At 38.7% G+C, this 16,947-nt stretch overlaps 1 protein-coding gene across 1 annotated transcript; it reads left to right on the top strand.

Moving 5' to 3' along the window:
• Positions 1 to 8,858: 8,858 nt before the first annotated feature.
• Positions 8,859 to 15,446, top strand: LOC133532058 (gastrula zinc finger protein XlCGF57.1-like). Its single transcript, XM_061870549.1, has one exon. The coding sequence runs from the start codon at positions 11,497 to 11,499 to the stop codon at positions 13,114 to 13,116; it is 1,620 nt and encodes a 539-aa protein (XP_061726533.1). The 5' UTR covers positions 8,859 to 11,496; the 3' UTR covers positions 13,117 to 15,446.
• The last annotated feature ends 1,501 nt before the right edge of the window (positions 15,447 to 16,947 follow it).

Below are 16,947 nucleotides of genomic sequence, written 5' to 3'. Positions count from 1 at the left end.
AATATACATAATAGATATATATACAGAGGATTACTATAACTAGCTTAAATCTAAAATAGGCCCTTGAGGCATTGTACCAAGGATGCTGGCGGCATTTTCTCGTAGTATCGCAATGCTGATACGTTGTGCGAGGAAGCCGCGAGCTCTTCGGTCACCGGTTGCGAGACGCTTCGCGATTTCTGCAAAAAACTTGTGCGCGCTGGGACCCCATGGACCTAGAGTTTCAACGCCAAATGGTACAAAATGGTACTCTCTACCGAGGCTCTTATAGGTATTTATAAAATTTCGAAATTTCGGCGCTTTCCACCGCTGCGCCCGCTTTTACATAAGTCCGTTGGAGGTGGGGCGGTGCCAATGTATCTACGCAGGTAGCATCCCACACTAACATCCGTCCCAAGCTCCAAGGAACCAAGGCCACCCCATCAGGCCTCTTGCCATCATCCCTGATATTGCCAGTCGGTTTCTTATTATTTACTCATATTTGACCTTGGTGATGATGCACTGGTAAACCCTTTAAACCAGGTACTTACCTGTTTTCCCATAATTCCATTTTCAAGTTCTAAATCAATATCATCAAATGCCCCGGCGCAAGTCACGCAGAGAAACAAGAAAAATAAATATGTTGAATTCGGGTTCGTCATCTTCAATTCATTAAATGATATTGATGAAATCCTGGAAACAAAATATAAGTACCTAAGTACTAGTAACATTAAGTACAGTACAAGTAATTGGGATACCTACACACTAAGATAAAAGAGATTTAGGGCATGTTTCATAATGTCCAAGTAAAGTCCCGAATAAGCTTACTTTTTTTTAATACCACGTAGATGCCAAACAAAGTAGCAAAGTAGTAAGCAGTCACCGTAGCCTACGGACGTCTGCAACTCCAGAGATGTTACATGCACGTTGCCGACCCTTTAAAAACCTGTACACACACTTGCCACTTATCTGACGAATAAAGTCATCGTTGGCGTATCACAATCTTTAAATAAGCTTAACTGGTGGATACCTTACCAACTTAAGGGAGTTTTATCTGGCAGTTAATTTATTTGTTAATTATCTATCCAATACTTTACTTGGACATTGTGAAACAGGCCCTTAGTAAACAAGAAATATAATTTGATAGGTAAATATTGTTTAAAAAAAATTCCATACACATAGGAATATTTATTACTAATGGTAACCTAATATGATTTTTTTTCTTTTCAGAAACTAACTGACAATTCTTCTGGAGTTGCAGGCGTACATAGGCTACGGAAACTGCTTACTATCAAGCGGGCCGTATGCTTGTTTGCCACCGACGTAGTATTTAAAAAAATAGTTCAAAAAATAATAACGAAAACTTCGATAATTACGATAAGATCGTGTCTTTTTATCTTAATAATTTTTAATTAATACCAAAAATAGGTAATAATACTGAAACTCACCAAAAAAACGACTAAAAACAAAATTTTCACTTAACACATCCACAGCACACTCGGCAAAAAACACCAACATCAAATTATTAAACAACAATAGTTGGCGTGTATATATTCAAAATAGGAATGTGCGAAAATTGGCATCTCGCTCTTATATAAACGCGGAGGGAGTCCGTGCGCTGACTGCAGAATAAGAATCAGGGATTAGGTAGCGTCAGCAGCGGGGCAAGAGGCCTACCGCGAAAATCGCAGTTCGTCAATTGCGGGCATTTTTCTCAGTCACTCTAATTACGTCTTAGTGAAAGTAAAATAGAAAGATCCCCGCAATTTGCGAATTTCGATTTTCCCGGTAGGCCCCCTAGGTGCCAAAAAAACATTTTGTAACTTTTACTATCTTCGCGCCTTCGCCGTTGATGTTACAATACGTAACGTAGGACTGTAGCCGCCGTGCAGGATCCCTTCGATTTAAAACTCTATTTTTTAGTTATTAAGTTTAAATTTACGGCTTATTTGTATTAAATGTTGCTATCTGTTAACTCTGCTATTTCATGTGATGTTGAATTAAAATGTTCTATATGTATTTTTTTTAACTTTTAAAACTCTGCTTATTTCCTAAGTAATTGAGGAGATGAGTTACTTTTAAAATACAATAACCAACATAATAAATACTTACTTGTATGTAAATTAGTTAAAATACTAAAATCACAGAGAAAAATGCAAGAGCCAGGTTTAAAAAGCCACTTGCATTATTTCGGTAGCACAATGTATGATTTAAAATGTTTTTAGATGACAGGCAATAATATTCTCATTAAAAGAAGGTTGAATAAATTCCTTCCAAAACTACCGAAATGAGGCAAGTGGTTATTTCAAAACCTGGCTTCTTCGAGCCACTTTTCTTCTAACTACTTATAATTAAAGTATAACATGTAACTGTGGTAATGTAGATTAATTGACCGTTATCCTTTTAATTATTTGTAGATACCGATTTTAATTAAGCTGCATTTAAACCAAAAGTATTGATCAAGATTTAGTTCATAAAATGTATGTATGTATATCCTAGTTAGGTAAATTTTTCTTATTACCCTATAGAAAATGTAAGGGGGGGGGGGGGTGTAGTATAGGAAATCAATTTAAAAGCTTAAAAAAATGTAAAAAAAAAATTTATTACGATACGACGTCGTCTCACGTTGCGGCGTCTTGCAACAGTTGCAACATAACAAAAATTTAAGTACTATACTAAAAAACTAAAAAATTCTGCAAATTTGTCCTTTTATGTTGACGTTACCGAAAGTTGCGCTCGCGTCAAATTCTGGCCGTCTGGCTCGAATTCTGTCACATCCAACCTTGACTTTGATCATGCACGCCAGATCGATTCCTATACACGATTAGGTGATATGAATAAAAAAATATACCTATCTGAAAGTCTTAGGGCGTATACCCACAGAATAAATAATCTGATCAATATTAAGTTTAATGTGTATGTGTTCAATATTAAGTTTGTATGTGTATATGTGTTGTGTATGTATGTATGTGTTTGTGTAATAATGCCCTATAATATTTATTCATTTATTTATTTATTTATATGGATACCCACGATTAATGTATGCTGAGATGCTGAGATGGATATCAGGCGTCTCGTCAGGTGTCGGGTTTGAAACGAATACATCCGTGGAAGCCTCGGAGTAAGACACGTCGCCGATAAGCTTCAGGAAATTCGGCTGAGGTGGTTTGCCCATGTCAAAAGAAGGCCGCCTGAATACGTTAGGCAACAGAGCCCTCTTTGCCTTACCGGGCCCAAACAGGAGGGGCAAACCAAGACAAGCAGTGGCGCCATATCATCGCCAAGAATTGAAAAGCCTTTGGGTTACCCGCTAATCGAATAATTACGCCTTCATTGGAGTAAAAGAGAAAGATCCCCGCAATGTGCGTATTTCGAATTCCGCGGTAGTCCCTCAAACCCGCGGCGACAGATCTCCCGTTTTCTCAGCCCGAAAATGTCCGGAGCTCGTGCGTTGATTCTAGCTTAAACCTTAAGCTATTATCAGCTCTCTAGGCCTTGGAGTAAGGAAGTAGATACTAAACATGGAAAGAGGTATTGCCATTCAGTTCAAGTTTCGGAAATGAAATTTTGACACGTCGTCTAAGAGGTCGAACACCAGCCCGAAAATGTCTGGAGCTCGTGCGTTGATTCTAGCTTAAACCTTAAGCTATTATCAGCCCTCTAGGCCTTGGAGTAAGTAAGCAGATGCACCAGGATGCCAGCTTGGGCCCTTCGACTCAGTTCTAAGACGTGCTGTACGAATCGTCGACGATCCCAAACTCACAAGCGGTATTGAACCTTTAAGTCTAAGGAGAGACTTTGCCTCCTTATGTGTGTTCTACCGCTTGTACAATGGGCTGTGCTCTGAAGAATTGTTTGACATGATGCCCACGGCTACTTTCTATCACCGCACCGCCCGCCGTCGGCAGGGTGTGCATCCTCACACCGTAGAACATAAATGGTCACGCACTGTGCGGTTTAAGAGGAACTTCCTCCCGCGCACGCTCCGGTTGTGGAATGAGCTACCTGCCGAGGTTTTCCCGAGGGTCTACAGTATGAGGTTCTTCAATAAAGGAGTGTACAGATTTTTAAAGGGTCGGCAACGCGCATGTAACACCTCTGGAGTTGCAGGCGTCCATAGGCTACGGTGACTGCTTACCATCAGGCGGGCCGTATGCTTGCTTGCCACCGTCGTGGTATAAAAAAAAAGTAGATACTAAACATGGAAAGAGGTATTGTCATTCAGTTCAAGTTTCTGAAATGAAATTTTGACACATCGTCGTCTAAGAGGTCGAACACTGCTTTACGTAATTTCAAAATGTTATCGACCTTTCCGAAACTTGTACTGATTAGAAAACAAACTCCGGGTGCCGATTCTTTTTTTTTATGGAGGATAGGCAGGCGTTCAACCTATACCTATTTACTCTAGCCTTTTTAGCTTAGTTCTGGGTCCCAAAACATCTTTGGCAATGGGAATGCTGGTAGAATGGCAAATTCTTAGCGTCTCTATTTTGTTAGTTTCATCTGATTTATTATGTATATGTATATGTATTTTTATTTATGTTATTTATTTATATGTGTATGTATTATAGCCAAGTATTATATGTATATTACTCGCTATTCACACTAGACCCTACTCATAGTGTTGTGTTCCTGCCGGTGAGTAAGGTTGCCAGAGCTCAACAAGGGGGGAGGGGTTAGGGTCGGCAACACGCATGTAACTCCTCTGGAGTTGCAGGTGTACATAGGCTACGGAGACTGCTTACCATCAGTCGGGCCGTATGCTTGTTTGCCACCGACGTAGTATAAAAAAAAATTGTTTAGTTGTATGAGTTGTGTAATAGCACCTAATTTGTTTTGTAATTAACTAATTACAAATGTATTTCTTGTGTAGTTTTCATTCTGATATTCAGCTTCCCAATCCATAAATAACTATAGTTTTACCAAAATTGTTAATTGAAAATATAATATATAAATTGTTAATTGAAATTTAGTTTCCTCGTACGTATTCTTTTATACTACGTGGGTGGCAAACAAGCATACGGCTCCCCTGATGGTAAACAGTCTCCGTAGCCTATGTACACCTGCAACTCCAGAGGAGTTACATGCGCATTGCCGACCCCAACCCTCCGCACCCCGGTTGAGCTCTGGCGACCTTACTCACCAGGCAGGAACACAACATTATGAGTAGGGTCTAGTGTACTGCGGTTTTCTGTAAGGTCGAGGTACCTACTTCCCCAGTTGGGCTTAGCTTTAGGTCTGTAATAACATCCGTATGTGGTGAGCTAGAGCACAAAAGAAACCCCATTTCGGTTTTGTGGTGGTAGACCACACAAAGCCGAAAATCGAAATGAAAAGTAGAGTGTTTAACTCGGTTGACAGGCATCATTTAAATCTCGCAGTCTTGTCGTTTATTATGATACTGAAACGAGTTTTTCATCTCTTATTAACAATCTGCTATTGGTCGGTACAGTTTATATATTTTTTATTTCAAATTAAGGAATGTTTATGACGATCTGTCTGGCCTAGTGGGTACCTTGCCTATGAAGCCGATGGTCCCGGGTTAGAATCCCGGTAAGGGCATTTATTTGTGTGATGAACACAGATATTTGTTCCTGAGTCATGGTTGTTTCCTATGTATTTAAGTATTTATAAATGTGTATATATTATATATATCGTTGTCTAAGTACCCACAACACAAGCCTTATTGAGCTTACTGTGGGACTTAGTCTCTTTTTCTTCTTCCTCGCGTTGTCCCGGCATTTTGCCACGGCTCATGGGAGCTTGGGGTCCGCTTGATAACTAATCCCAAGATTTGACGTAGGCACTAGTTTTTACGGAAGCGACTGCCATCTGACCTTCCAACCCAGAGGGTAAACTAGTCCTTGTTGGGATTAGTCCGGTTTCCTCGCGATGTTTTCTTTCAGCGAAAAGTGACTAGTCAATATCAAATGATATTTCGTACATAAGTTCCGAAAACTCATTGGTACGAGCCGGGGTTTGACCTCGCGACCTCCGGATTGCAAGTCGCACGCTCTTATACCGCTAGATACTGTGGGACTTCGTTAATTTGTGTCCTATAATATTTATTTATTTTGTTTAATGTTTATAAATGGTGTATTTACTGGATACCCGATAGCCTTAAGCATTAGGTACTGTACAGTTACAGGTACAGTACATTAACCTGAAAATGTTTCCACCTCACATAGCATTGCCTACTTTAATAACCTTTTTGGCAACACACCTCAGCTATTTAGGTCACAAAATGTCGGTCAAAATAATTCGCCAAATCCGACAGATCGCAATCGCGTAACTGTGTCTAACTGTACATCGGTGGCCGAAATCCAGCACTGACCGTACACGAGAAGAATTACTAAATAAGGAGCTGTAATGACATCACTATTGTGAATTGAACTATAATCTACTTTACTTAGTTACTACTTTTCGTAGTAGGTTGCAATGCTAAATGCCTCAAAATAAGCATTAGTACATTTCACAACGAGGGGGTAATTGTTTAGCACAGGCTGGAGTGCATTAAAGACTTTAGTTTGCATTATTCTTACCCCCGGAGTTACACACCGTGTTTTTATTACACTTGTGAAGAAAAAACTAAATTTTAAGCGAAATAGTTTCTAAATTGTCTAAGATTGTCCCCAAAATAATTTTATTTCGTTTAATTTCACTTATTCAACATTAAAAGTCATGACAGGAGATGTTAGTTGAATGTAGTCAGTACATGACACCCGGGTAGGGCGCATAATGTTAGTACTTATGAGGTACCTAATCACCTACTTATATACTATAGTACTTATAAATTCATGCATATCTAATTTAAGAGGCTGTCAATACCTAAAGCGCGCACACTGTCTATTTCTATCGGAGTAAATGAGATAACACTGTCGCATGTTACTGGGCCTGGGCAAGGGAATAATAAGAACAATTTTTAAATAAAAAAAGTGGATTATTAGTGTAATATTTCACTCAACCACGGTTTAGATATTAATGTTTTGAAATTGTGATTTTAATTGCAGACCCATAAGTCAATACAACCAATCTTTGCAATTATTTTCTATCGAGCCGATTTCGTTCAACCATGTATCGAGTACAACCACGGTCTTTGAAATATAATTAATATTAACATATATTTTTCTTACTTGCCTAAAACAAATAGTCTTTCTTTAAAAACTGTATAAGTAACATCAATTTCAAGGACATTGGATGTTGACAGCCTCTTAACACCTTTACAATATGATAAGAAGCTAATAATTAAATGTCATATTCGCTTATCAACGTTATTTCTAATATTATACAAACGCATATCTAGGTTAACTCATCAATGTCAAAGCCAGTACTAATGGTTATGCTTTATGTCAATCCGAAACTTAATTTATTTTACTTTTATTTCACTTTATAAGGAATATATTTACGAGGCAATCTATATGCTGTTGGTCTATAACCAAACATTTATTGACTGATAGGTACAGTCAATAAATGTTACGTAGATGTTTAACTGTAAATCCTTACAAAACTTGTCTAAAGTTGATATTTGGTATTGTTAGAACCATCACAATACAACCTTGTATTAAAAATCTGGCAAAAACTTAAATATCTAACAAGGTTCATTCGGAGCAGCCATTTCTTTTGCCCAACCGCCGGTCGGCGACCCCGAATCTTAGACATTTTAGCGGCAAAACACATAACTCTACTTAGATACGTGCGCGGAATACGTTGTCAGTGATGGATAGACAATGTCATAGTAAGTTCGACAAACTTTAGATTGGATTAACGTTACTTTGAAAAGGTATTACAACTACAATTTTATTGACTAGGTACATATTTGTTACCACCCGCGACTTCGTCCGCGTGGAACGTGTAATAACTGCCCCGAATGCAAACGCCATTGCATCTCCCATTGCATAGACATAGACTAGGTATATTGAAAGTCATAATGTAATGATAGTCAGATTATCATTAGTCATAATTCTGAAACCGTTAGCTTTTCAGGAATTTCCTTAGGTTATCCTATAGGGACCGTGCTCGTTGGAGGGTCTGCCATCTTGTGGCCTCAATCGGAACCATAAACATGTACATTTACACGTCACGTGTTTTCTTGTGCATAGTAGGTTCTGCCATCTTGTGGGCTATATCGGAACAATAAACATCACATTTACGCCTCGCGCCAAAAATCTGACGGCTCCTGTGCTGCAGTTCATGCACGCTCTCTATAGATAGGTTAGGTTAGGTTTGTTTTATGGTAATCTGAGAAAAACCAAATTATGGCTAACGAAAATGCGGAAAAACAATACATTATGACTTAAAACATTATGGGAAACAATTAGAGACCCAAGTCGCTCTGTGTAAAAAAATCGGGGAAGTACCTTCGCCGCCCTTTGTACGCCTTTTTACTAAGAAGAAAAGATTTTTTGCAATAACTCAAAATCGGCTGGACCGATCATGTTTGCTGTAGTTTTCATTGGAAGTATATTTACTAAGGTCAAGCATTTCGTGCAATTTCAGATAACTATCGTTTGAAAATGACTTATAACAGTGTTGACACTGTTGACAATGTTACGTACCGTATTTGTCCGCGGATGGCAGCATGGTTCCATTTTTATCACGTGTCACTATGCCCGTCACTTTCGCGCTTACATACATACTTGTTAGAACGTGACAGGCATGGTGACAAATGATAAAGAGCCGACCATCTTAGCCCTACAGGAACATTTTTTTATTTAGAAAACAGCCTTTTCAAATATGTCTAAAATAAATGAGCTAAAAATAGGCCTAAAGCTTCCTACATTATCTGAAAACTACATTGTCTGATTATCCAAGGTCTGAAATAAATGATTTTTATTTTTATTTTTTTATTTTTTATTATTAACAACAACTATTACATGGAAATGTAAATTACGCAATTATAAATTACCGGTTTAGTTGTGTACTACATGCAAGTAACAAAATATACAATACTATGAAAAATATGACTGGAACCAATCGATCAATTTCTAGAAAACAAAATTTGGCGAACTCTGTTCTTGAACACGGAAAAACTATGAACAAAAACTTTTTATATGGGAATCATAAGGATACACTATATATACTAGGGGAGGGCAAGTTAACATCGCCGGAGGCCTAGGGGGTAGGCAGATGCCGCAGAGGTTTGAGCTCTAGGGGGTGGGGGGGATTGGGCAGTGGTCCCCCCCCCCCTCTACCTGTACCTGCCTACGTCCATGTACAACACGGCACGCGGAAGACTGAATACTCATCCACAGATAGTATCAGGCATAACATAATCTATTGCAATTCAGAGATACGCAGGAATCACAAGTTGCTCCTGCGCGGAATTATAATAGGATCCTGTAGCGAGGCAATGACCTGAGGTGACTTTCCGTCACATTGCTATTTTAAACGCTTGGACTGATCCCATCAGTCCGGGGGCCTAATCAAGATGACAATCAACGACAGAAAACGCCAATAGAAACTTAATAAATGAATGGAAATAGTTTCTTCTTCTTCGCGTTGTCCCAGCATTTTTGCCACGGCTCATGGGAGCCTGGGGTCCGCTTGGCAACTAATCCAGATAATTAGTGTAGGCACTAGTTTTTACGAAAGCGACTGTCATCTGACCTTCCAACCCAGAGGGTAAACTAGGCCTTATTAGGATTAGTCCGGTTTCCTCACAATGTTTTCCTTTACCGAAAAGCACCCGAAAAGCGACTGGTAAATATCAAATGATATTTCGTACATAAATTCCCAAAAACTCATTGGTACGAGCCGGGGCTTAAGCCCGTGACCTCGGGATTGCAATTGCATTTAAAAAAAAAAAATTTTTTTTGTTCATTTCAGATAGAATCCATAGAGTATTAATAATAATTACATAACACTTAAGCTACGAGTATGTTAGTATTGTACAGGCCAAAAAAAGTAATAAATAACAATAATAATAATTTAGTTTAAGTATCTGCCACCCCCTGGAACACCCGGCACTTGCGCATGCGTTCGAACCCAGTGTCCCAGAATGGGGCAGTCCGTCTTCTGACTTATGACCCTCAGGATAGTGTTGGATTCATTTGGATTGATCACCCTGTATAATAGAAACAGAAGTATATTATCGTACCTACAGATGCATTGTTGTCGTATTTTACTGAGTTATGTAAGGTGTGTGAAGCGGTTTAGTCTGATAACGCTGCTATCGATGCTGACTGACTGTAGGTACGTGTATTCACGATATACATCGAGCTGATATTATGATGATACTCCTGACCGATATCGGCCACAGCGACTGTGTCCTTTTTTAATTGGTGTAGTATCCATTTTTAATTCGTTATTAGAGTGCATTTTGGGCACGTCAGCACATCATCTACATTATGTAGGAAATAGCTAGAGGATGGTGCCCGAGCCTTAAGGTCATCTCGTTTTTTGTCGAGCTCACTGCGACGTTCAGTCTCAAAATCTCTGCCACAATCATCTTATAAGTTCTTCAAAACTTCACTTAGTTTCATGTGGTTTTATTGCACGGGAGTACTGGCGGCTACCGCGAAAATCGAAATTATCAAATAGGGTTGCTTCCAACTTTTTGAAACGCTTGTAATACGTTCTATATTAACCACTCGTAACACCAAGGCCACCCGTTGTCTATTCTCAGTACAGAATTTGATACTCAAGCCGTAGCCATATAGGTGGTGGGCAAGCTGTGTATGCGTGCTTGTGGGTTATTAACCAACTAATAAAATATGTTTTCTGGAATAATTGAGTTATTTTATTATATCATAAAGTAGGTATTCATTATCCATTACATTTCTATGATGTTATTTTTTAGTGAAGATAAATTGGCCCCCACCAAAATGGCTACGGCTTGAGTATTATATTTTGTACTGAGAACTTGCTAAGAACAAACAACGGGGGGCCTACCGCGAAAACCGCATATGGAGGGATCTTTCTCTTTTACAAAACATGCTCGTTAGAGGTCCACTAAAGTTAGCTTATAAATCCATAAGAATTTATTAAGATACAATTCTGCCCTAAGATTTGTAGATGGAAACAACCCTATCTATCTTTCTTTTATACTCACTGATGTGATTAGAGTGGCAGAGAAGAATGCCCGCAATTGACGAACTTCGATTTTCGCGGTTATAGCCCGGGACTGGGCGCTAAAAAGACACTTCCGAGGCTAGAGAGGCAAGTCTTGTTAAAGCGTAGCTCAAGAGAATTCGAGTCCTAACACAGCATGCAATTATATTCTAACTAACAACAAAGAATAGAATAGAGATAATGAAAATTATACCGTAGAATTTCAAATACTTGTGGAGTTTATAACTTTGTTAATTTGAAGAAAAAGTTTACTTCAATGATTATCCTATTCTAACTCTAAGTAGCTACCTGAACGTGTTACCAATAAATCTCCACTGGTAACACCGTTGCATTCGTACGTCACACTGCCGTAGTTGTTTATCAATTTCGAGGGCATAATTCTTTAATTCTTTGGATTTATAACAAATGTCTTATCAAATTTGCATAAAAGTCAGTTGATTATAAATAATGTCGGATCAAATACATACTTACTGTCGCCTTTGTGCAGAAACAACACCAATAAAACAGCTAATATCGGCAGAGGACGATGTCGCCGTGAGCTCCAAAGTTCTAAAAAAAATGCAGTGGATAAACATAGATATTACTTCTACTGTCCTTCCAACAACAATCTGTTTCTCATGTTTCGATTTATTAGAGAAAACCTGGGCGTTTCTACACAACGCACGCACCGCGCAAGTGAAACTAACGTCCATTTTTGTGAAGAAAACAGCTGACGATCAAAACGCATCAAAATCTCACGAAACGGAATCGCAAGACAAGATTCCCGCTATAAAACCTGTGGACATGGATTGGGAGGACTTTCAGACAACAAAACAAGAGGTTAAAGTAGAAAATAGTGACCAGTTAGAGCATATAACAACTGTAGACGCCAGTACACTCCTTCAACTAGATTTTCAAGTTAAGTCCGAGCAGCTAAGTGATAATGAGCATTACGACAATTCAATCGACTCCGAAGGCTTCTCCACTGACAGCAATGCTCCGTTAGTTGAGAAAAAGAAGAAGTCTAAACGCAAAAAGGGTGATTACAAACTGAATGACTCGGGAGTATCATTAACTTGGGAAGAATACATGTGCCGCTGTGCTCAATGTGATGCTCAGTGTAAGAATATGGAATCCTTACAACTCCACTCCTTGCAAATACATTCCTGTTGCTGTGTTTTCAAATGCTTAGACTGCAATAAGGTAATCTCGAGCTACAGATCCTTTATAAATCATGTACGAACTCATAACAAAAGTCTGAGACGGTGTTGCGAATATTGCAACAAGCGCTTCTCATCATCATCCTGCCTTAAGAAACATGTCTCCACCACTCACCGAAAGTCGTACCTTACAACATGTTCCAACTGTGGAAGCAACTTTGAAACCCCGGAACTACTGCAAGACCACATCATAATTTTTTCTAGAAGTCAAAAGAAGCATCGGAAACAGGAGATGCTGGATGCTGACTTAAAATGTGAGCATTGTCATAAAGAGTTTAAATCTAGAAGTAATCTGCAGCAACATAAACTAGTACACATGGAACGAAATAGAGAATTTGCTTGTCATATCTGCGGTAAAATGTTCTTCACTAAAGGAACGCTCAGTACTCATATGAATACACATGAAGACTCAAAGCCACATAAGTGTGAGTTTTGCCCATTAGCTTTCCGAGCCCGTGGTAATTTAATATCTCACATCAGTCTTCATTCCGGAGCGAAACCATTTGTCTGCGAGCAATGTGGAAAAAGTTTCAGAGTGAAACGGCATCTGAAATCACATTCCATAGTCCATACAGATTTGATGCCGTATGTGTGTGAATTTTGTAATAAGCAATTCCGCTTTAAAACTCGTTTAAATCTCCATTTAAGACAACATACAGGAGCCAAACCGTACACATGTATATTCTGTCAAAGAGACTTTACAAATGGATCAAATTATAAGAAGCATATGAAACGTAGGCATAATATTGACACATCAAAGAAGAAGTTTAACGCTGGTAAGGATGAGATGGATAATCAGGCAACTATTCAAGCTGTGCAAGCCACAGTCCAGGCAACAATACAAGCTATTCAAGCAACGCAAGCATAAATTGCTAGACAATAGTATGGTAAAATATCTTCGGAGATAAGATCTTGAGTTGTAGTAAAATTGTATGTGGGTTTCCTATAGTTGTGCCGTTCGTGAGAACATTCTTAATTTACAAAAGGGAGAATTTTTTGACAACTCTTTCCAACAGAGAAGGCTCCTTATTCTTGATCTGCATTAGGGATCTTTTTATCAGAATTTCTATTGGAATTTCTGATGGAAACATCCTTATTGTATTTGAAGCATAAGGACTCTTCTGTCAAGGAAGGCCACATATACCGAAATGGGGTTGGAAACTGTGAAAGGTTTTTATAGATGGCGCCAGCATTATTTTTACCTGTCTCTATTTTAGTTCTATGAGATTTGGCTTAAAGGGCACCAGAAAAAATAATTAACGGGTCAAGTGCGAGTCGGAGTCGCGCACGAACGGTTCCTTACCATTACGCAAAAACGGCAAAAAAAATCACGTTTGTTGTATGGGAGCTCCACTTAAATATTTATTCTATTCTTTTTTTAATATTTTTTGTTATAGCGGCAAAAGAAATACACCATCTGTGAAAATTTCCCGATTTTACGGTACGGAACCCTAAAAAGATAAGATTTTGACACTATTTGTTAGATTGATAGGTTAAATACTTGGACTAGCCAATCCCATTCCATCTTTGTTTTTGACTACATTATATTTGTTTTTGAGCAAAGCATTGTTGTATGTACAATATGTAGATTAGCGGTCTTTTTTTTTTATACTACGTCGGTGGCAAACAAGCATACGACCTGCCTGATGGTAAGCAGTCTCCGTAGCCTATGCACACCTGCAACTCCAGAGGAGTTACATGCGCGTTGCCGACCCTAACCCCACCCCCCTCGTTGAGCTCTGGCAACCTTACTCACCGGCAGGAACACACCACTATGAGTAGGGTCAAGTGTTATTTGGCTGCGGTTTTCTGTAAGGTGGAGTGGAGGTACTTCCCCAGTTGGGCTCTGCTCTAGATCTGGAATGACATCTGCTGTGCTGTGCCCTACCACACAAGGCGAGATGACATTCACATTGCCCATACCTCTCTTTTGGACGTAGTTTAAGGACATACCCAGGTCTTATATGTTTACTTGTTTGTGAATAATTGAATATATTACTAATATGACAACATTCACTGGCTCAAATCCTGCTATGTCAATTATTATTATTCCATATAACAAATAGTTATGGGAACATTGTTCTGTCTTTTTGATATTTTTTTTACTAATTAGAGCCAAGTAAAATGTGACATTCCATGCCTAAAGGGACCTTATGCATATGGAGCACAGGGATCCTTTGAGCATGGAATGCCACAAATGGGGCTGTTCGGTCGGAGTATTTAACAGATGGCGCCAGCATAGCTTGCCCGGTCAATCCCTAGAATTGTGTCAAATTATTGTTTTTTTTATTACCTGGATTTCAGCACTTTCAAGCCAAATGTCATAGAACAAAACTAGAGACAGGTGCAAGCTATGATGGCGCCATCTATGCAAAACTTTGACAGTTGCCAAAGCCAACCCCATTAGGCGGGTCCACACAGAGCGAGCATACGATCGAGGCAATTTCACTGGGAAATTGCCTCGCGCGTATGTTCGCTCTGTGTGGACCCACCTAATGTACTGCATTTGCATGTAGTCTGAGAAACTATTGCGCCCTGAGATAGTTTCGCTACTAACAGCTTACATATGGGATTAATGTGCGTACTTACGTCTTGTGTAGTCAAATAAAATGTCAGTACCAGTCATGTGCAGCTGGAGGAGGCTTTTACCCAGAGGGGGGAACTATTAAAATTATCTGTGGAATAACTAAGCACTAATACATAAACACATAAGCCAGTCGTATATGTCAACGACCGATATCAAAACATTGTTTATTCCAAATGTCCTTCTTTGATGTAAATAATGTATTAAAAATATTTATGGGAATCTTTACGGCATTTTTGTGATAAAATCAGCTACGAATCGTTGAAATTCAGTTACGAATATGTTGGTTATTACAAAAAACAATTGTCAATCAGACTTTGTTCATAATCATTATTGAACTATTATTACTTCGTATAGAACCGGCACAGAGAACCAGTATTTTGCGCCATGAGTTGTCGGCCGACAACAAACTTGGAAGCGGAGCGTGAATCTCGCGACCTAAACGCGTAAGCGCCATGAATTTCACGGCGCTTACGACGTTTTGGTCGAGTGGTACAGATTGGGATTGATACAATTTTATTGTTTGCTATGGTTTCTCTATATGAAGTAATAATAACTCCATGTTCATAATGTAATTTATAGTACAGTCAGCGTCAAATACTTAGTAGCAACCAAAGTAGCCAAATAGTTCGGTACACCATATATTTAATATGGTGTACTGAACTATTTGGCCACTCTGACTGCTACAAAGTATTTGATGCTGACTGTACCTAGAAGTTAGTTGAGTTCAACATAATACCAACGCAACGTAAAGTCAGCTATTATTACAAACTGAATATTTTATCCTACGGGCAGTAAAGTTTACCGATATTTTTCAAACTTGCTCACTTAAGACACAATGTACTAAAATATTTGAGGAACAGAACATGAAGCAAAGTCCCTTAAAGCGACGTTGTAATTTATTGTTTTTTTTTTTTAAATCTAAAACATTGATTTGTTTTTTTTTGTGGTTATAAAGTGAATGAACTGAACTCGTTAATGTCAAGAGACACTACTAGCGTCTCCCGAGCGTCAGCGTCACAATTTTCCATAGCGCTAGCTACAAGGTTGGCCGAACGTTAATTAGAATTGAAAATATTGAAATCTTACCATTACTAATTGAACCGTAAACTGTAACCGCCCGTTACGGTTCAATTAGTAATGGTTAATTTTCAATTCTAATTAACGTTCGGCCAACACTGGCTGACTAGGCTCTGACGCTCAAAAGACGCTAGCGTGGGGTATCTCAGCCGAATAGTTAAATAGTATTTTTCACATAGCTTGGGTACCCAATGGTAAAAATATTATATTTAAGGTGAGCTATACCCTAGCGAATTATGGTGACGATTCGACACTTATCGAAATAAAAAACCGGCCAAGTGCGAGTCGGACTCACGCACGAAGGGTCCCGTACAATTTCGCAATAAACGGCAAAAAATCACGTATGTATGGCCCCACTTAAATATTTATTTTATTGTTTTAGTATTTGTTGTTATAGCGGCAACAGAAATACGTCATCTGTGAAAATTTCAACTGTCTAGATAAGGACCATGCGTCATTCGACTTGAGAACCTATCAACCTATCATATTCATATGGGAAATCATCACAAATATGCATGGTGCAAGGCGAGGTATGCCTTAACTTGATTGATTGATTGGAACATTACAGAGACTAAGATAAGTTGGCAGCAGTTTTGCTAACCCAGCCTGTGCAAGTGTTAAATAAACGTCATAATATCATAGATGTTTGACATTTAAAATAACACACTGTTTGGGCTATTAGAATCGCTGCCAACTTATCTTGGTCTGACTATGATTATGTTTAAGTAATCTTAATTAGAATGAATCTAGAGTTAGAATTATGTTATGTTATGTTTTTTCGTTATTTGGTCAACAATTCATAGTGACAGCCAAAGTGAACAAATATTTTATGTCGCAACTAATCATTATTATGACTAGCGACTAGCTTCGCACGGATTACACAAAACCTTCATACATTTAAAGTTTTAAATCCTCCTCAAGAATCACTCTATTGATAGGTGAAAATCGCATGAAAATCCGTTCAGTAGTTTTTGAGTTTATCGCGAACATACATACAGACAGACGCGGCGGGGTACATTGTTTTATAAGGTGTAG

The sequence above is a fragment of the Cydia pomonella genome, chromosome 26 (assembly GCF_033807575.1).
Source record: "Cydia pomonella isolate Wapato2018A chromosome 26, ilCydPomo1, whole genome shotgun sequence".
NCBI lineage: Eukaryota > Metazoa > Arthropoda > Insecta > Lepidoptera > Tortricidae > Cydia > Cydia pomonella.
This window is presented reverse-complemented; position numbering and strand designations above follow the sequence as displayed.

Excerpts from the sequence above, each read along its gene's own strand:
- LOC133532058 (XM_061870549.1), top strand. The coding sequence starts at position 11,497 with ATGTCGGATCAAATACATACTTACTGTCGCCTTTGTGCAGAAACAACA.